Genomic DNA, 22,045 nt, shown 5'->3' with positions numbered 1-22,045 from the left:
AATAACAACTTTTGTTATTATACTACTTCATATAAAAGAAATTCTAAAGTCATATTTATGATGTGCTAATTTAAAATATTGTTAAGCACATTTTTCTATCATTTGAATATGACCGAAGTTGAGTAAATTTAAGTATAATTGTTTATGCATGATATTATTGTATCATATTCTCTTAAGCATAAACATTATTTATTTGTATAATTGTAATCTCACCTATCGTGGGTACAATTATTCAAATTTTGTTAAATAGATTAGCATTATATTGGTAACAGTCATACCCTATCGGTGTGTTGTTATTAATATAATTGTTATTATTCAATGTACCTAAAATGTTTATACTTATGTCAATTATAATTAGAATACTCTATCAATGTTTAAATTTTGTAAGACATAAGAATGGTACATTGTGATGATATAGTTCTTACTTATTATCGTTAAGATCCTTGAATGAAATTAATATAAGTAAGTTACTTTGTTAAAAGACATGTAGAAAATTGTATAAATTTTGCAATCCAATATTATTACATTTTGAATTAAATTTCTACCTAAATGTGATTTATATATATATATATATATATATATATATATATATATATATATATATATCGGATTGCTACTATCCCTTTGTTATGTGAGTGACGGACATACCCTATCGGTGTGACGTTACTTAACATATCATTTTGTGATAGAGAAATAGTTGAATATTTTAAATAAAATATCTTTCAAACCTTTTTAATTTAACTATCATTGTCTATTCTCTATCAAGTGGGAGAATCATTGCTATGTATTGTGTAACGTGATGGACATACCCTATCGGTATGACATTACTTAACATAATCATCCTTTTGTGGGTAAGATAGTTTAACTATCATTCTTCAACAAGTGAGAAAAATTCTACATGTCAACTAACTATATCTCATAAACAAATATATTTATTTGTTTTCATATTTTAGATATGAAATAGAGACTTATATTGAGGATATTAATTATGTTATTGCTATTCTTTAATACTTATGGAAGCTTATGACTATTTTCTTTTATATCCTCAATAATAATAAAATATAAGTCTTGTATATTTCCGCTGCTTGTAACCTAATTGTTTCTCAAATTTGTGTAAGTATAATTGTAGCGTTTGAGTTTTGAGTGAGTTATTAAAATTGTGAACGGAGTCTTATATCCTATTTTTAGAGACTCATCTCACTCATATGATGATAAATTTTTTATATAATCATCATATTCTGTCATATAACGGTTACTATGTTTATAAAATTCTGTGGAATTTTAATTGTGAAAAGGAGATCTTGTGTTATAAAATTCTTAAATGAAAATTTACGTTCTCCTTAATTGTAAGTGCAGAATATGTGGTTAACTACGAAACCCAATTCTTGATAATATCTGCCATTGATAAAATATGTATTTATGGGGTTTCATATTATCTTTGAGTTACCACTTGTGTTAATAATTCTGCTATGCTCATGTGCAAAATATGTGGTTGAGTTCATGAAACTCTATTGGCTAAAATTATATAACCACTTATGTTGATGATCTTGCACTAGTAATTGAGTATCCCACTGTTGAATATTACATTATTATAATATTTTGTATCAGTGATCACTAATGAGAATTCCACTTACTCTTGTTTATATATATGTGGGATCAGTGGGAGTGTGTACACAATATTATATATTATGAGCTCAAATGAGAAATCTCACTCTTGTTTATATATATATATGTGAGATAAAGAGAAATGTGTACACAATATTATTGTCGTTATCGCCATAAATTCTTGTGCACACTATAAAATATGGCATAGCTTAAGAGACTTTAAACTTTGGTCTCATTCTATTATATTGAGATTTATGTTAAAATTCTATCGATCTCAATGAGCATCATAATTGGATGCTTAAGTCAATTTTGTTGGAATATGCACAATAACTTCTTGGCATGCAAATATACATTGTGTTTCTGTTTTACCAACATTCCACATTTTTGAGGTCATAAATAGTAAGTACAATGTATAATATCAATACTCCTATCGAGTATGATATTGTGTTCTTGTGGTACTTATAATTTGAGATAATCATAAATGTTCTTTTGTTATTGACATTCTAGTGGCCACATTAATCCACATATTTTTCTTTAAACTACGTGTCTATGTTAATCCAATTTGGGAATTATTGAATTTCCTATTTTGCTTTTATGGATTTTCATAGTCACATTTTTTATAAAACTTGGATTAATTGAATGTCATAGAACATTTATCGACTTTGACTAAATGTAATTACTATCTCTTTATAGGCTATCCCTATAAGTAATTACTACTCTTATACATATATGACTTTTATGGAATTGAAAACTCATTGGCAGAACCACTAACCACATACTTATATATGAGTATTGTAACTCATAATGATTTGATTAAGTCTATGTTATTTTGGGTTAGTGGGAGTTTGTTATAGCATTTTTAAAATGCTTGGGCTATTCTTTAGTGACATATTCTTTTTAATTCAAACGTGTCACTATAGATTCATCATTTGTTAGAAAAGTGAGTCTTTGATCTGTATGATTTGTTTTCCCTATCAGATTCAATTTCTGCAGCATTAAAGCTTACTTCTCTTTTGAATGATTAGTGCTTTGACCATACATGTAATTTTAAATTTTTAAATTCTTTATGACAAGTGATTTTTTTTTTATTTTTTCAGTAATTGAGTATTGTCATCCAAGTGGGAGATTGTTGGATTAATTATTTAATTAATAAATTATGGATTGACAATAATCAATTATTATAAGTTGATGCATAATATAAATTATGGTCTATTGTGTTAAGCACTAATTATATGATGAATTTGAGTGATTGGACTTTTGTTACTAAATGGACCGTGATGGGTTGGATCATTTAGATAAGCCCAATGAGAGGTCCCTGCCCTCAGCCGTTTAGCTATTTAAACGTCATCCCATTAGACGGTTAATTATTCTGAACATCATTGTGAAAACCTAAAGCTAGACGGAATGAGGGTAGTCATCCCTCTCATGTTTTTCAGCGGTTTTCCTTCATCAACCTAATATAAAGGTACACAATTGATCTTTATTATTGATAATATGCTATAATTTGTATCTATTGATTTATGGCTAAACACTAAAACTTTCATCATCAACATCCTAACTTCATCCAGCACGGTGAGTATCATGCAAAGATTATTGCTACTATTGATCCAATTACAACAAGGTTGAGTTTGTGTATGTGTAAAAAACACAATACAAATCGAACCATACAATAATTTAGTTTAATTTTTGTACTAGATTTCTTTTTGAGAGAATTTTCATATTAGATGAATTTTCCCTTTTAACACTACTTTAGTGGGATGCCAACTATACCCCTACCAAAAGGTACTTTTTTTATTTTAAATTACCTAAGTCACATTGCTCTCCTTGTATCCATCCGATCCACGTGATGAAAATCTTCAATACATGTGGCACCATCATGAGTTCACATAGGTAAGAATTTTCCCTCTTAAAACCAAAAAATATAAAAATAAATCAACCACTTTTTCGTATATAAATAGGATAGGGCTTGGGCAAGGTATCAACACAACACAATTGTATCTCATTTCTTCCAAACCTTTTTTAACGAGCTAGCACTATGGCCACCATCATCAAAGGTACTCTTAAGACTCTCCTATCAGCTGGTGAGATTGAGAACAACCCATTAACCATGTCTGATGACCAGATTTTGGATCAAATTTACTCCACACATGTCCACAGTGACACAAAATTTGATGCTGCTTCTCTTTTCACCCTTGCTCAGAATACCCTTGCACGTTCAACACACATTGTTGACAGTGTTGTGCAGGTCTATATACATATAAATATGCATTCTAATTTCCTTTAAATTAAATATCCTTTAATTCATAATAGTTATGAATTTTGACAGGGTACCAAAGTAAGTTTGGAGCAAGCAGATGACAAGTCCCTTATCTCGAATTTTAGTTCACCACTGTGCACCTTGAAGTCAATTTCTTCTGAGGTTATTCACTGATCTAATGAATTAATAATATAATTAATTAAATAGAACACACACTCAAGTACCAAAACTTAAACATCATACCCATGGTGACACTCACACACAGCACTATACACATAAACTCATATATAATTTTTTATTGTTATTTTTATTTTCTTTACATATGAAGAAAATAAATAAATTTTAATATTTTGATAAATTATTTGTATTTTAATAATAATCATTATTATTTGTTTTTTTCTTTACTTATACTCATAATTATTTTTTATTTTATATATCTTTTTGTTTTTGCAATAAATAGTCATTTGACAAAATATAATAATTAATACTGATCTGCACTTTGAAGACAAAAAAAATTAAAAATAACACAATTTTTTTTAAAAAATAGATACTTAAAAAGAAACGGAGAGAGTAAATAATTGATATGTAATGTAGTATAACTTTTTTTTACATATGCAACTAATATATTTCATGAATATATTCCACTTTATTATGTTAATTTCTAAATATCTCAGCAATTATCTATATTGTGAAATGTAATTAGAGACATATCTATAAAACTTGTGTAAATAACTAGATATATGTATAAATCTTGTGTAAAAGCACACCAATTAAACTAATATGAGTTAATATAAACAACTATTAAATTAAAGAATTTGAAAACTTTATGACAATTACTTAATAAGTTGCTCATAAAATAATTATAACTGTGTAACAGATGTCATGCAAGCCACCAAGTGAGGAAATTGCACACAAAACAACTCTAGCCATACTGAACAAGCTTTCACATTATGACTGGGAAGCAAAAGCAGTTCTCACACTTTCTGCATTTGCACTTGAATTTGGAGAATTCTGGTTGCTTGAACAACATCTTTCAACAGACCCACTTGCCAAATCTGTGGCTTTGCTGAAACGAGTTCCGATCCTAGCAAAGCCTGCAGCAATTCAAAAACATCGCCAAGCTATCACTGAGCTTAATAGTTTGGTGAAAATCACGTTGCAAGTCATTGAATTTATACTTGAATTGGATTACCTTAATGATAGGTATGACACAAAGGTTGTTCCTGCTTTGGAGCTTGCATATGAACAAATTCCTGTTGATGTTTACTGGACTATCATCACTATTGCTGCTATTGTTACTCAGTTGGATTGCCTCATCACTGAATCGTAAGTTTAATTAATTAATATCGTATATTTATCTGAGTCGTACTTACAAAACAATTAATATTCGTACATGTTAATATGTTTAATTAAATTTGAGAATATATATAATTAATTTTATTAATTATGTAGGGAGCATAAGCAAGAACTTTCCCACTATGGTCAAAAGATCAACATCATCCTCAGTAGACTGAGGAAGCAGATCACGGTCTGTCGTCAACAGATAGGTCAGTAAATTTCTCGATCTCTAACGGTCCTTACAACTGTAACATCATACTACATCTGTATCCGATGAGGATTCAAACACCTTTACTTTGTTTATTTATTATTCATAAAAACATATTTTATTTTTTGTTTTAAGGGTCTACATAAGTTATAACAAAAATATAAATTAATGCTAATGTGGTACATATATTATTTCAGATACGGCAAAGTACATCCAAGAGCTTAAGAAACTGTTACAAACTCCAACTGAAATAACAGTGGTGCTTTCGTTTCTGATTTTTCCCAAGGGTGTTCCTCAGTTGCTTTATGATGGTGCTACCAAGACTACGGTTCGTATCTTTTCTTTGTTACTATTATAAAACAAATTTGTATTTATAACAAATTTGTTGTATTTTCTATTATAAACAATTATAAGAAAAATGAGTACAACACTTTGTGGTTTTGTTAACAGATCTTCTTATTTTTTGTTTTGTTTTTAATAATACAGATCTTTTTATGCATGCTTACTTATTATAATCGAACTACATAAATAATCATATAGTCATAAAAAATAAAATAATTATCATAACAATAGACTGAAATGTGAAAAACTATAAGAAAAATAAATCTTTTTTTACTATTTAAAAAGTTTTGTAAGAAATAACCAAAGAAAAATATTAGAAATTTGTGGCTTGTGTTGTGTTTAATCAAAATTTCTGCAATGTTCCAGAAACACGTGTCATAATAATGGGAACAGTATAAAAAAAGTTCTCTTTTGTGTGAATATAAAACAGCATAGAAAAGACTTGACAAAAAAAAAGAAAGAAAAACAGTATAGAAAAGAAAAGTTGATATCAATTTGGTATATATATTATAAATGATAGATAAAACTGAAATTTGTAAAAAAAAAAAATACGGACATTTATTTTTAATACACATTTTTTCAACGCACTCTCTTTTTTCTTTTATTGATTAAAATTTAAAATACATGTAAACATAAAAAAAAATCATACGGTTTCCATTTAAAGTTTGTTGAATTCATTTAAATTCTAGCCAACAAAAAATATTTTTTTTTTAAGAAAGCCAACAAAAAATATTTAAAAGCATATATGTTGAATAATGAAGAGTATGTTGATTATATTATTTATATTTTAATTAAAAAGTAATATGTGGTCAAAAGTTATTCGATCTAAAGAGTACAAGTACTGTTTTTTTTTAACAGAGTATAAGTACCGTTGCTAACTCCATAATACACCAAAAAGTCACCAAAGTAATCAAGTTAAAAATCTGGAAATTATTACTATACGAAAAGGATGTGCAAGAGAATCAATATCCACACATACTTTTCGTAAATTATCCTACATGTTTAAAACAAATTTTTAAATCTTTCATATGACTTGAATTCTAATTTGAAATTACAAAATTGATATGTTATATATAGTTTTTTTTATTATAAATTCTAATGAAATTGATGGTTTTTTTTTCTGACCTTGCATAGAAGTTACCTTTTCTCTTCTTGCCTATTTAATTTTTTGTATAATAAACAAAAAGAAATGTTGATAAAATGTAACAAAGTTTTTCTAAAGTAGTCCAACCGAGATAAATATGAAAAAAAGGGACAAAATTAACAATTATAATTTCTAAAGCGCAGTATTATTAGTGTTTTGTTGATGGTGATGATTTATACCATTCTAAGCATTAAGCTAACATGATTTCCTCTTAATTTTGATTAATTTGTTAAACCGTGCAGGTTGACATTAATGTTGTGCTGAAAAAGAAGAACGTGTACTTGTTTGTTTCTACTCTAGATGTCACGGAGGAAGATATTACAGAAGTAAGATCAGTGTATGAATCTATCAAAACAAATGAACAATACAAGATTGTTTGGATTCCAATCGTCGAAGAATGGAACGACCAGCTACGCAAGAAATTCGATATTTTAAGGAGTAAGATGCCATGGTATGTGGTGCAGAATGTCGAAAACATAGCTGGATTCAAGTTCATTAATGAAGAATGGGACTTCAAAAAGAAGTCTATGTTTGTGGTGTTTAGTCCTCAAGGAAAGGTGCAACACAAAAATGCATTCCATTTGATCATGTCTTATGGAATCAAGGCTTTCCCATTTACAATGGATGATGAAATAAGAATTCAGAAGGACAGGAACTGGATTGTATCTGTTGTAGGCAACATTAACCACAACATTTCCATATGGGTAAGTAAATTTTCGACTTGGATCCTCCACAGTTGTGAAGTATGTTGTTGCAGGTGTAAAGACCGTTGAATTTTGGGAGAGAAGCGATTTTAGTGGCTTCTCTCTTTAAATCTCACGGTCCTTACAACTTCAGCAGATAGACGGTCCAAACATGTAAATTTCATGAAATAATTAAGTTGAGTAATGAACTTATTATTGAGTTTAAATATAATTTTCTCTATGTAGATATGCAAATCATTTTTAGTCACTTAAATTATTTTTCTAGTCATTACAATCATATTTTGATTTTGGTCTTTGTTGTTTGATTTTAGTCCATGACTAAAAATTTATGTTTGAAATAATCTCTGTAATATGCAAAACATTTTGATTTTAGTCACTTTAATGTGAGCAACATAACAACTAAAATGAATATTGAACTTGATAACTAAGAATTGAACTTGATAACAAAGAATTCTGTGATTCTTCCTATAATGCAGACCGAGCAGAACAAGCACATTTTCTTCTACGGCGGCCATGACAAAGAATGGATCCAACAGTTCACTAAGTATGCCACTGCTCTTGCAAACGATGCAACTATAAAAGAAGCAAAAATTTCCATTGAACTCTTCTATGTTGACAAGGAAGACAAAAACCTCGTAAGTCGATTTTGGAGCGGAATTGAGAGTCTCTTTGTGACCAAAATTCACAAAACAACCGATGTAGTGACACAAGAAGTTCAAAAGATGCTGTCTTACAAAAATGAAACTGGTTGGGCTCTCCTTAGCAAAGGACCATCTGTTGTGTTGAGTGGTCATGGTACAACAATTCTCAAAACTGTGGCTGAATTTGAGAAATGGAAAGATGTTGTTATCAAGAAGGGATTTGAGTTTGCATTCACTGAGTATCACACCAGTGTTGCTCGTGTCACTCATCGTTGCTCGCACCTTGAAATTCCTATTGTTGCTGGAAAGTTACCTGAGACTATAAAATGTCCTGATTGTCCTAGCACCATGGAGATTTTCATCAGCTATAAGTGTTGCCACAACAAGAGCAATGCAAATGCAAAACATTAGGGTTTGACGTATTTTTATGTTACTGGGTCTTGTGGTCTTTGGTTCGAGACTTGGCGTCTTAAAAAAATATTATTGGGTTTTCTTGTTTGATCTCGTGAATAAGAGTGTGGGACATTCAGAACCTTTTGGTTATGTTCCACGCCACTTATGTTGTAAAATAAAGATCTTTGTAAACCCAAAAATAATGGTGTTGTGTTGTTTTCTATGTATTGTGGTTGTGGTGTAGTCTTGAAGCTTTGGTCTTTAATTAAGCTTCAGTGTGTGCAGCAATGTTTGCGTTATATATCAATAATATATCAATAATATTTATTATATATTAATGTTTGTGTAAAAATAATATGTACACTTGTGTGAAGAGGTTTAGCTTAATAATAGAGAAAGCTTGCTTTGCAAGCAATCAATCATATTGCAAACCAATTTTATTCCACCTCACATTGAGCGTTGAGCGTAAATCACACCGCCAAATTGAGTCTTAACTTCCTGAAATTGCACTTTCCATGCATAGCATATTTTCTGAATTTGATCTACATCTATACTTGATCAAATCGGACCAAATAACATTTTCATCCGATATGCATCTCCATAACCATGTACTTAACAATGATGTATTAAATAAAATCAAGTTTTTTTTTACTCTGAGGCCACCTTCTTATTTTGGAAGACATACCTTCTTCCAACTCACCCAATTAATTCTCCTACCTTCTAATAAAAAAAATAATTACTCAATTAAGAAAAAAAAGGTCCTAAACTTGAAAACCAGCCTCCAATGCAGATTCTCTATTAGCAGTAGTTTCTTCCTCAGCCTCGCCAGAAATTTCTTCCAAAGATTTTCCTTTAGATTCAGGCACCAAGAATGTAAACATCATCCCCATGAAATTGGCCACACCCAAAAGTAGAAGCACGTTTCTCACTCCAATGGCATTTTTTGAGCATACAAGAAACCAAAAGCACCTACCATTGCTCGAGCTTTTCCAGCAGCAGCGGATATACAAAGAAGAATGTCAATGAATACATGACAACAAAACCAATTTGGTTTCCATTCATGGTCCAATGGTGATATGGAATGGCTAATGCAAACATGAAAACAGTCATGAAGAAAAATCCCATCAATTGGATTGTAAACCTTCGAGTTCTATCAATGAGTGCCACTGTGAACCAGTAACCAGGAACAGTGCTGCAAAGTGCTATGAGTGTCTGTGCTCTAGCAATCTTGTAAACCTCTTCAAGGGCACTCATGGTTTTAGCTTCTTGAATCCATCCAATTGCACTGAAAATATCTTTCTGGAAAAGATTCTGACTATAATAAGCAATATCCAACAAGAACCAAGTCATAGCAGTTCCAAGCAAGTGAAGTCCATGGCGGCGAAGAAACCTTTCTGTAAACAAACCAAAATCATTCCCTCCTTGTCTCTGATTTTGATCCAATTGCTGGATTTTTTTCCTGTTCAGCTTCTATCTCAACTTGTAAAACTTTCGACATATCTGCAGCAGCCTGTTTACCATTCTTTGCAACTAAGGCAGTATATCTTGCAGTTTCAGGCATTTTCATCCTCCAATAGTAAGTAAGCAATGCTGGAATTGCACCAAACATCAAAATTATTCTCCAAACATAATCAGCTTGTGGAAGCGTGGACAAAACCGGATTAACATTAAACGCTGGAGCAGGATACAAAGCTTTGAAAACAGATGAAACTATAATTGCAACTGCACCTCCGGCCAAAATTCTGAAACCTTGCATAGCGAAAACAGCCGCTATAAATGCACACCGAGTCTTTTTATTTGCATACTCAGACATGATAGTAGCTGAAAGAGGGTAGTCGCCACCAATTCCAAATCCAAGCCAAAACCTGAAGAAACAAAGAGTAGCCACAACATTTTTGGGATCTTTCCTAAAAGAGAGACTAGAAGCAAGAGAAGCTATGACCATAAGCATAAGGGTCATTCCATAAACTCGTTTTCTTCCCATTTTGTCACCAAGCCAACCAAAGAAAAGTTGTCCTGCCAGTGCTCCACTGAAAGCAACACCAATGATTGCAGCAGAAACATTTTCTGGTAGAGAACCAGGTTTATTACTGCCTTCATAGTAATAAACACGGCCAAGCAATTTGGTTACAAGGGATTTGCTGTTACCTGCTTCTGGTCTGTTGGCGTTCTGGTATATAGCAGCCTCATCTTCTTGACAGTGGCAGACTGGGATTCTGATTTTTTGGGTGTTTTTTAGCTTTGGTTTTTTCTGTTTTGCTGCTGTTTTGGCAGTGGGGTTTCTGCTATATCAGAACCCGGTGTATTTAGTTCTTGCCCGCGAGTGTTGTTGTGCTTCTTGCACACACTCGACGTAATAAATTTGCCAATTCTAAAAAAAAAAAGGTGCATTAAGCACCTTCAACTGTTCCTTAGCCATGTCGCATATAACGTTTCTTTCTTTACTCCAATAATAATCTTCAAAGTACCTTAACAAAGTGAATTTGAAAAATAAAATAAATGTAGGATAAGCTGTGGTAGATGAATCTAGATTTTCCATTTGGAACTTTTTATGGTTTCATGCTAACAAATGTATTTTTAAATACCTGAAGTTTTTATGAAGACACTCTCATCTCATTGGACTAGCCTTTGCCCGACACCAGCGGTTGCTTGCTTTAGATTGCCGTCTCTTATGTAAAGGACAAAAAATAATGCATGAGGGATCGATCTTATGCCCTGAATCTCAGGTTTCGAAGCCTCACACACTAAACCAAGTTGGTAAATGCACCAATTGCAGGCCATAACATTATATAACTTATAATATAATACTTAAATCAAGAAAATAACATTATACAATACTATCTTATGTCCTTTTTATAAAAGACATGAGTCAACAAAATTTAATATATTTGAATCTAAATCTCCAGAGCAAATGTGAAACGGCTAGCAAACTACTACGTATGTTTTTTGACATAGTAGTTCTACTTGCAAGAACTCATATATATAAGGAGTATTACTCCCACACGATCAAAGAGCTAATTGACTACTTGCAAGACCTATCCATCTCAGTCGATTTCAAGCTCAAACAGAAAGCTCTTAATTATGTACAAATAAATGGGGGCCTACATAATATACACAGTTTAATTTGGATCGGTTATTGGATATCCAAAATGTAACATGTATATTTATTTTACTAATATTAATATTCATAAGCACATTGTGAGAGCTTAACTCTTTTCACTATACTCAACCACGTGGTAAAGCTAAAATACTCGGTAAAAATTGTTGAGATACTATCTATTAAAATTTAACTAATAATAGAAATTGTCTAAGTTATACTTAATATTCAAAACTATGACTAACTATATTAAAATTAAAATACTATTACTAAACTTAGAATTGCACAAATATAAAAACATTGCAATTGCAAATACAACTTTGATGGTAAAAAGTTGTAGAGACATTTGATATGTTTATGTGCAAATTCGTTCGTGCAATTATATATGTATTTGTGCGCTGTATCAGTTTATCAATGTGAATACTATTGGTACATCTTAGGGGTTGTACATTAGTTTATAGACAAATTCCAAACGGCCTAGTGGCTTTCTTCTTCAACATGTCATTTAAACTTCAATGTTGAGTGTATGTCAACAAAGCTTACTATTGTAGAATGGAAGAAATGAAAGTTAACATGATGCTACTTATATAATTACATTAACAATGTAAAATTTGGTACTCAATTGTGCATACATATGATCCAATTCATATCTTTTCTCCAATTATACATTAGACCGCAAACTTCATTATTTAGATATCAAACAATTAAAACAAGAACAAAAATACAGAAACACTAGTATAATAATTGATATAAAGTTAGAACACTCAAAAACAAGTAATAGTATCTACATCATTATTTTGCATCTGGCAGAAGAAGAAAAAAACCAAACTAAAAATTGCCATATGTAACAATAATAACTTTGATGTTGTTTGAACTTTGAACATATATTTTGATTAAACAGGTACTGTCCTAGCAGACCCTGCTGCCATCTCAATAGTCTCAACATCGTCATCTTCGTTCTCACCACTCATCTCTTCCAATGATTTTCCATTTGGTTCAGGTACTAAGAAGGTGAATATAATTCCAAAGAAGTTGACAACACCAAGCACAATGAGGGAATTCTTAATACCAATACCAGTTGGGTAACCATGATCAGTCTTCGTCGGATCCTTACTTTGTGCTGCATACAAAAATCCAAATGCACCAACAATTGCTCCAGCCTTTCCTGCAGCAGCTGAGATTCCGTGACAGGTAGATCTAAGCCTCGCGGGGAAAATCTCGGCTGGAACAACAAATGTGGTAGCATTTGGACCGAAATTGGCAAAAAAGAAAGTTAATGAGTACATCACAACAAACCCAATTCTGTTTTCTTTCTTAGTCCAGTGATCATAAGGTATAGCTAGAGCAAACATGAAGACAGTCATGAAGAAGAAACCCATCAATTGGATCGCGAAACGACCCATGTAATCGATAAATGCCACTGTAAACCAGTAACCTGGCACTGTACTGCACAATGCTATAAGTGTTTGTGCTCTTGCAATTCTATAAAGTTCATGAATTGCATTCATTTCTTTTGCTGGAGGGATCCATCCAATCGCGGTGAAAATATCCTTTTGAAAAAGATTCTGACTGTAGAAAGCAATGTCCAACAAGAACCAAGTAGTTGTTGTTCCCAACAAGTGCAATCCGTGTCGTTTTGCGAATTGTCTGGTAAAAAGTCCAAACTTTTGGTTTTGATTCTCAGCCAAATTTTGCACTTTTTCCTCTTCAGCTTCAATTTCAACTTGTAACACCTTAGACATATCAGAAGCAGCTTGTTTACCATTCTTAGCAACAAGTGCTGTGTAACGAGCCGTCTCTGGCATCTTCATACGCCAATAATAGGTAAGTGCTGCTGGAACAGCACCAAACATCAAAATAATACGCCAAACGTAATCAAAAGCCGGTAACACAAGCGACGCTTTCGCGTCTTGTTCATAAGTAGGAACTTTATATTTGTGATCAAATGCAGAAGCTACAATCAATGCAAATACTCCACCAGCCATGATTCCAAATCCTTGCATAGCAAACACTGCAGCGATAAAAGCTCCTCGCGTCTTCTTGTTCGCATACTCGGACATAATTGTAGCAGAAAGAGGGTAATCACCACCGATTCCAAAACCAAGCCAAAACCTGAAGAAACAAAGTGTTGCCATGACACCCTTTGGACTATTTCCAAAAGATAGACCTGAGGCGAGCGAACAACCAACCATAAGCATAAGGGTTATACCATAAACTTTTTTTCTTCCTAATTTGTCACCAAGCCAACCAAAGAAAAGTTGGCCAGACAAAGTGCCGACTAGCGCGACACCAGTTACCGCAGCTTGTACACCGGGAGGAAGAACACCTGGCTTTGGTTGGGTAGGATCTGTGTAATAGATTCGTCCTAACAATTTTGTGACGAGGGAAATGCAGAAGAGATCATAGGCATCAGTGAAAAAACCCATTCCAGCAATCACAATTGCTGTGAAATGGTACATTTGTGTCTTCGCCACATCGAGTGCATTAAGCACTCCTAGTTGTCCTGCCATCACCAACTTTGTTACCTGATTACAATTTCACTGCACAAGAAAAATATGTAAGTTTCCAATCCATATAAGCAAGCAATTCCATATAGACCATGTTAAGATAAACAGTATAACTAGGTATTTACAGTATAAATGCTTGTCATATGAGTGTCTATGTATAAACTACTTACATAGCAAAAGATAAAATAAAGTCAAACTCTTTCATAAGCTATATTTGTTGGAGAGCTTGTGGAAATAAGTTGAAAACAAATTATGGTCACGTCCTGAGTTGTTTTCATAAGTTTTTCTAAACGGTCTCATAAGTATTTAGGTTAGTGACAATAGATAAGTTGAAATAAGCCAATCCAGACAGATTCATACTCCTACAAGAAAAGAAATAGTATTTCTATCTTATCTTGACCCTCAAGTTTCTAGGGAAAATGACTCACTTAATCAGGACTTCGTAGGTAAGTAAAATCTAAACGAAAATTGTTTGTTTTAGCCAATTATCTAATTAAGAAATTCAAAAATACTGATATTTTTAATAACAAAGAATGAATTATATGAAATTACATACAGGAGTTCCACATTTTTTAATACTCCCTCCGTTTCATAATACTTGTCCATTTTAAATAAATTACATATACCAAGGAATCAAATAAATGTTGTCATTTTTGATGAAATTTTTTGTGTTTTTTCTATAATACCCTTACTCATTTATCATTTCATTCTATTATTTCTCTCTCTACAATAAATAGGTAAGGGTATTATTGATAAATTAATAATTAATGTTGCATTGAAACTTGAAAGTGACAAGTAAAGTGAAACAAAATTATTCTCCAAAATGGACAAGTATTGTGAAACGGAGGGAGTACTGTTATCAAGAAAAATCATTAATGAAATGAGCAAAGTAGACTATTGCAATAAATAAATATTTTTGAAAGTTTGAAAAAACAATAATTGCATCTGATGTTGATTTTCTCAGGCTAATGAAAACGAAAACAATTGATGAAGAAAAAAAAATGCAGCCACTGATGTTGATTTTCTCATGGTCAACGGAAGCAGAAAGTTGAATTTCCTCAATTAGTTTCTCCTATTATCTCAGCATTCAAACTAATTTGACTCTAACGTACTATGTTACCAATTTCAGGCACGTTCACATGAGAAAATCCTGTGAAAATTCTAAAATTGTACTATTTAACTCAGTACCCGGTCGAAGGATTAAAATATCTAGATCCACCATCACTAGCGGCAGGGGCGAAGCTAAGTTAAACCTATGGGGTAGCATTGGCTACCCCAATTTTTTTTGTTTTATTTGAATAAATAAGCATAATTTATATTTAGCTACCCCAATAATATATATTTAGCTACCTCAAATAAGTTTATTTATCATAAGTTAGCTTGATAGATTTATTTCATCTTATTTTTTGTATAGTTTAGGTCTTTTTAACAACTACAAAGAGAGTTTTGTTAGCAATGAAATTTGTCAATACACGATTCAAACATAAAATAAAGAAAAAATTTCTTGCAAATTACTTAGTTGCTTACAATAAAAAATAAAAATAAAATTTTTATATTTGGCCCCCTCGTAAAAAAGTTGCTAGCTTCGCCGCTGACTAGCGGGACCATACAAAACTCTATATAATTTATCTTAATAGAGATTTTAGGTAAAATCATCTAAAATATCTAAAAAAATATTATCCAAAAGAGAACTAGCAAAAATTATTGTTAAAAATATAATTTCAACTTCTAAACATATGAGTCAACTTCATGATATAGACCTTACAAATTAGGGTCATGTTAACCAGTGCCCCCGGGGGCACTGGTTAAGGAAGGCAAAAGAGGAAATTTTAAATAAAAATAATATACTTTTTCAGCTTTTAATGCACTGATTACACATCTCTCAATGCAAATCCTACTATATTTGACCCTTAACCAGTGCCCCGGGGGCACTGGTTAACATTTCCCTACAAATTATTGTTAAAAATTTGGTTTCATTTTCATTTTCTTTTCTTAGGGTCCCTACCAAAACTCAAACAGTGACAGATACACAGAGAAAGGATAAGGGATAGAAAACTAATTGCAGAGGCAAAGGATTTGAGTATATAGTTGTTCAATGATGTTTTTTCTTTTCTTTTGAAGAGTTGTTCAATGAATTTCATTCTATATATGTAGAAAATAAAGGTAAATCTTGGGTGTGTTGTTTCATGTAAAATCAACATAAACTTAAATCAAGAACAAAAAATATAAAGGGATTAAGAAAATGAAAATGAAATAAAGGACCTTCTGTTTTGTTTGTTTCCTTGTTTTACTTACAATACCACTATATTTTGCATAAAGTTAGACAAAATAATGATGAAATTGGAATCCACAAATGATTTGAGTAAAAAGAGATCCCAGATTCTATGAATGATGGAAAAGTTATAAATCATATTATTATAAGAAGAAAAAAAGGCAGAAAGTTGTGTTTTGTGCTTCCTATTCTAACTTCTAATTGCTTTAAAACTAAAAAGTGGGGGCCTCCCACTAAGGAACCTTTCTTCCACTAAAACATAAACCTCTTTGTCATAACTTTTGCATTAAGCGAAAAAAAAGCTCTTAACAAATACTAACAAGTTAGAGAGAGAGAGTTTACCTTCTTGTTTGTTACACTTTGGTGGATTGAGGAGAGAGAAACATAAGTTGAGCTGTTGGAAATTTAGAGGTACATAGAGAGAGTGAGAAGCTATGTGTTTATATATAAAAAGAATGACACTAAAATCCAGAATCAATGCAGGAATCTATGGTATATGCCCATTATGGAGACTTTAATATAAGGTAATTCACATTTTCAAGTCAACGTGTTCACAATTTGCTTGCCTACCTGTTAGTTAAAGGCCTCTTTTTTTATCTTGTGTTTTGAATTTTCCACATCATTAGTATTAGTGATAATTCTTAAAAAAAAATAGTATTAATGTTAATTAAGGACACAGTTTTATCTTATACTCCCTCCGTCCCGGAATAACTGACCCATTTTTTAAAAAAAAGTGTCCCAAAATAACTGACCCATTTCAATTTTCAATACAACTTTCATCATTCCCAATACAATATAACACTAAATAATACTACTTTTATCATTCCCAATACAATATATTCCACTTTCCCCTTTATTTATACATTTTTCTTAATCTGTGTGAAATGAGCCAAGGGGTCAAATAAATTGGGACGGAGGGAGTAGTATGTTATTTAAATTGTTATTGCAAGGTTGGTAATAGTTGTTGGTGATATCATCAAATTCGCTATGACTGCTCATTAAATGTTCCGCCCTGCCTCTGGTGTATAGATAGATAGGTTTCTTTATTTTTATCTCATGCCCAAAATTAGTTTAGCAAAATAACAATTGAATTTTCAATAGTACAGACAATGCATAATATATTTGAATCTCAATCTTGCATATATTATGCACTGTCTTTACCAACTGAACTATGCTCACGGAGATATTTATTTAAAATAACTAATTACCCTTGATTTTTTTTATGGGATTGACTCTATTATATATGTATTATGTAATATTTTTATCAACTGAACTAATCTCGCAAACATAATGACCGATTTAAATTACTCGGTAATCATTTCCTCAAAAAATAAAAAATAAACATACTCAACAATCATTCTCTCTTGCTACCTTCCAAATGATTCACAATAATATGCTTCGGAGAAAAAACTGATATTTGAACATTATTTGACAAGTTTATTTGTGGTATTGATTGTATGCAAAATTGAAAGGATAATGGTGATCGGTCAAGTTGACGAGTCTATGGTAATGATGGGCCACAAGATCGGTTTAAGGTGACTACCGCTAAAGTAAGGACTTTTAAGCTTTTAAAGGTTTCACATTAGAGTTGGAATATTTTTCATTTTAAATATATTTTCTATCCCCTCAAAAAAAAAATATATTTTCTAATTCAAATTTTTAAAACATTTTTGGCCTAGCTCGATTGGTAGTTAAATAGAGAGTTGGACCTATAGTCAGCGGTGAAGTTAACACAATTTTTACGAGGAGACTAAATATAAAGAAGAAATAAAATATATTTTAAAAACTAATATATTAAACTTAATCAGTAAGTAAAATAAATTTACAATACCCTCAAAAAAAAATTACAATAATATTTACTTATATTTTTTTGGATACAATTTTTACTTATATTTAATGAAACGACAACGAAGAAACTGAAATCTAACAATAATTATTTATACAAGTTAAGCTCCATGAAGTTTTAGAAGTTTTAAGAAGTCAAATTCATCTATAATTGACACTAAACTAAATAGATTATCAATATTTTATTAACATCATCCCTCTTTAAACCAACAAAATTGTTTGGAGTAGCCAAGTAATATATTAATGGGGTAGCTAGATACATAACTATAATATATTTTTTTCAAATTTTTTCTTTTCTTTTAGGGTAGCCAATGCTACCCCATTCACATAAATCCATTCGCCCCTGCTTATTGTTCATGTTATAAGTTTGATCCCAAAGATAGCTATTTTATTGGTTATATGTATCATAATTGTTTTTCATCATATTTCTATTAATATGTTGTTAGTTGTTGAAAATATATTAAGACAGATTGTATGCAACCAAAATATACAAAAGTAAAAAAATAATTTATACTTAGGTTAGAATTCAGTACTACTTTGTTATTTCAAGGTTTAAAAATTGATAAATAATGTCTATATTAAATATTATTTTAAACACATATTATTAATTAAATTAATTTTTTGTTTAAAAAAGTTCTTAAGCTAATGGCATTGACTCTAACTTATGGAGTTAGATTCTCACAACCAGACGAACCAATGTTCAAATTATGATTGGGAGTGATACTCATATTCAATGTCATATATGTCTCAAATAAAATTACACATTTAGTCTTCTTAATTGTCAAGTTTTTTCCACAACACGCTTAAAAGTTCTCAATATAAATTTTACTTTAGGTCTACAAATATGTTGGGCCGATCCTGATGGGCCAAACTAACTATCGTGATTATGATGGTCTACAACCGTCAAACAGGAGACCTGAAAGGTTGAAGTGCTTAAGTAAATATGAGAAAAGATTCCATCTCGGTCCATATCCCCAAACACAAGGTTTGAATGGGTGAAGTTCTGGTCCATTAGCCCGGCCCATTTTTGACAGCTCTAGCTCTATCATTGTTTGGTTGTGAGAGGTGCTCGAGGGATCATCCATATTAGGCCAAGAGTAAAACACAAGTGGGTTGAACACCACATCTTTTTCAAAATTATAAGGCATTCTCTTATTGGATCCTTCCACTTTTCTATTGTTCAACCTCCACTTTTTTAAACAATGTGAGACTTATGTCTTGGATGTCACTTGGGTGACATTAGCTTTTAGTGATATTTGTGACATTGTTCGTATCTCTCTCTTAATCAATCATTTTCTCTCCTTTTAAATACATTAATATCACCAAAAACTATATAACCCAAGTGGAACTCCGTCCCTCACACTTGCCACAACAATATTCGACAATCCAAAACATAAAATACGATCCATTGTACCCAATAAACTGTAATAACATGTCGGTATCTTAAGCCGCAAACGTAATTTTGGTCCATATTTTTTAGTTGCAATTGTTGAACTTGCTAAAGTTGTAACCCTACTGCTTGTTCATAGTGGACTCTTTGTTTTCTTCTTTTGGTAAAATAAATAAATAAAATATTCTGAACTGAGTCTGAAATGAATGTTGATTGTGTAAGGACAGACATAACGGCGCTGCCAATTTGCGTATATGAAGGAAAACCATTTGTTAGCCAGTTTGGCAGCACACTCATTTCAAGAAGTCAACTCCACTACTACACCTTATCTGTTCTCATTCACTAATTCATTCATACCACCATTTTAACGTCAACGATCACCTTTCACAATTTCTTTATATTTTTTTAGGAGTTATATATTCTTTTTGAAGCAACAATTTCTCTAATTATATGATTGATTTTATGGAGGACCGTTGATTTAAGCAATGAATTTGTAAATAATTTTTTTTTTTTTGTAGTAGGAGATATTTTTAGTAAAATATGATCATGGTTCATAATGGGTACAAGTTACAACTGCCATTATGTCATTGGTCTTCAGGGAGGAATCGTGTTGCTGGAATAGCGTGCTCATCTTAGATTCTTCCTCAATGTTAATAATGGGGTGTGGTGAGGATCTATTGGTGTATTTTCTTTTCTTTAGGGTTTAATTTAGTTATAATCACGTCCTTCTTTAATACTCCCTCCGTCCCATATTACTTGACCTAGTTGACTCTGTCACGTATGCCAATGCACAATTTTAAACTTAAATTTCTTTAATAATCTAGTAGAAAAAATTACGAAAATTTGATATTTTGAAAATATTAATCGAGACGAATCTAACAACATCTTATATGCTATATTTTGTTTTTATATATTAGTAGAAAAATAGAGTCAAAGCATGGTACATGAATAGTGTAAATATTCTAAATAGGTCAAGTAATATGGGACGGAGGGAGTAACAAATTAAGTCACAATATGAGAAATGTTTATTGAACTAAAATTGAAACGTTGATTTTAAAACTTTATCAGTCACATTCAACAATAATATTTTAACTTAAAGCCTCCTCTAAATGCCTTTTCATGTTTATATAATATAATGTTACGGTAAAATATATGTAAAACTAATTTGTGATTCATAAATTAACCACAAAAAAGTTTGACTCGTTGATTCACGTGTATTGTTTCATTATGAGTTTGTTTGGCAAAGCTAATTAATCATGAGCTTATTATGGATAACTTATCTTGTAAAAATTAACGGCTAAATTACACCAGAATTTCTTTAAGTTATTTAATTGTAATAAATTGATCTTTATTTTTTTTTGTACCAGTTAGGTATTTAAGTTAATTTATTGTAACATGTTGATCCTTTAAGTTTTTTTTTTTGTACCAATTAAGTCATTTAAGTGATTTAACCGTAACAATTTGAGAGATTTTTATCTTAAAAATATAAGTTATTCGGGTCCCAAAAGTTTCAATTAAATAACTTAAAGAACCCAAGTGTTATGAAAAATATTTAAGAGACTAGCTTGTTACAATTAATTAACTTAAAAGACCTAAATAATACGAAAAAACTTAAAGGATCGATTTATTACAGTTAAATAACTTAAAGGACCTACAATGTAATTTAACCAAAACTAACTCATATCATCTTAATATAATTGTTTGATAACTTTTTTTTTTCTTATGAGGTTAATGTTTTTTATAACTAGTTTATGACGTTTCCTATAAGTTACTTCAATTAGTGTTTAAGTTTATAGCGTATATAGTGTATCAACTTTTCTTCTTCAAAAAATAGTGTATCGACTTTTCTCTCAATATTGCCTTTACTATTTAAATGTTGAAATAATATAAGTAAATTTATAACATTTCATTAATTAAAATGTGTTCTATACAAGTTGATAGTACTAATTGTACTTTTCTCATTTTATTATTTACATAATTCATTTCGCCGATAAAAAAATTTGGTATATCAACCAAAACATAGAAACTAGCTGACAATGTGGTCATCTTTAATAAGTTACGAATTACCTCCCTCATTTATTTGTCTTCGCACAAACTCCATTGTATAGGATATATAATATTAAGAGAAAATAGATTTACAATGCACAATAATAGAACCAAACTCAATAGCATCATGTCTTGACAATAGAAAGTTATCAACCACTTTTTTGAATTGAGCTCGAAATCAAACGATCTAAAATTTAATTCATTCATTCAATAGGGAGCTCAAAGTAAACCCAATGTATCTCCCACATGCAAATCA

The 22,045-nt window shown here is 31.1% G+C and overlaps 1 protein-coding gene and 2 pseudogenes across 3 annotated transcripts; 1 reads left to right on the top strand and 2 right to left on the bottom strand.

Annotated features, from left to right (window-relative positions):
* The first annotated feature begins 3,584 nt into the window (after nt 1-3,584).
* LOC146956674 (protein SIEVE ELEMENT OCCLUSION B-like) lies at nt 3,585-8,970 on the top strand. Its single transcript, XM_085730551.1, has 7 exons — nt 3,585-3,850; nt 3,932-4,024; nt 4,740-5,188; nt 5,315-5,409; nt 5,606-5,736; nt 7,137-7,598; nt 8,075-8,970. The coding sequence occupies exons 1-7, from the start codon at nt 3,641-3,643 to the stop codon at nt 8,648-8,650; spliced, it is 2,016 nt and encodes a 671-aa protein (XP_085586677.1). The 5' UTR covers nt 3,585-3,640; the 3' UTR covers nt 8,651-8,970.
* A 257-nt stretch (nt 8,971-9,227) lies between these two features.
* LOC146956673 (low affinity inorganic phosphate transporter 1 pseudogene) lies at nt 9,228-10,886 on the bottom strand (annotated as a pseudogene). Its single transcript, XR_015020603.1, has 2 exons — nt 10,781-10,886; nt 9,228-10,699 (listed from the first exon to the last, which is right to left on the bottom strand). The product of XR_015020603.1 is annotated as a low affinity inorganic phosphate transporter 1 pseudogene (transcript).
* A 1,565-nt stretch (nt 10,887-12,451) lies between these two features.
* On the bottom strand, nt 12,452-16,925 carry LOC146956672 (low affinity inorganic phosphate transporter 1 pseudogene; annotated as a pseudogene). Its single transcript, XR_015020599.1, has 2 exons — nt 16,851-16,925; nt 12,452-14,269 (listed from the first exon to the last, which is right to left on the bottom strand). The product of XR_015020599.1 is annotated as a low affinity inorganic phosphate transporter 1 pseudogene (transcript).
* Between the last annotated feature and the right edge of the window lie 5,120 nt (nt 16,926-22,045).

Source organism: Medicago sativa, chromosome 1, assembly GCF_051527215.1.
Source record: "Medicago sativa cultivar Bolivia chromosome 1, Bolivia_mono, whole genome shotgun sequence".
Taxonomy (NCBI): domain Eukaryota; kingdom Viridiplantae; phylum Streptophyta; class Magnoliopsida; order Fabales; family Fabaceae; genus Medicago; species Medicago sativa.
The sequence above is the reverse complement of the archived record's forward strand: the minus strand, read 5'-3'. Positions and strand labels throughout refer to the sequence as shown.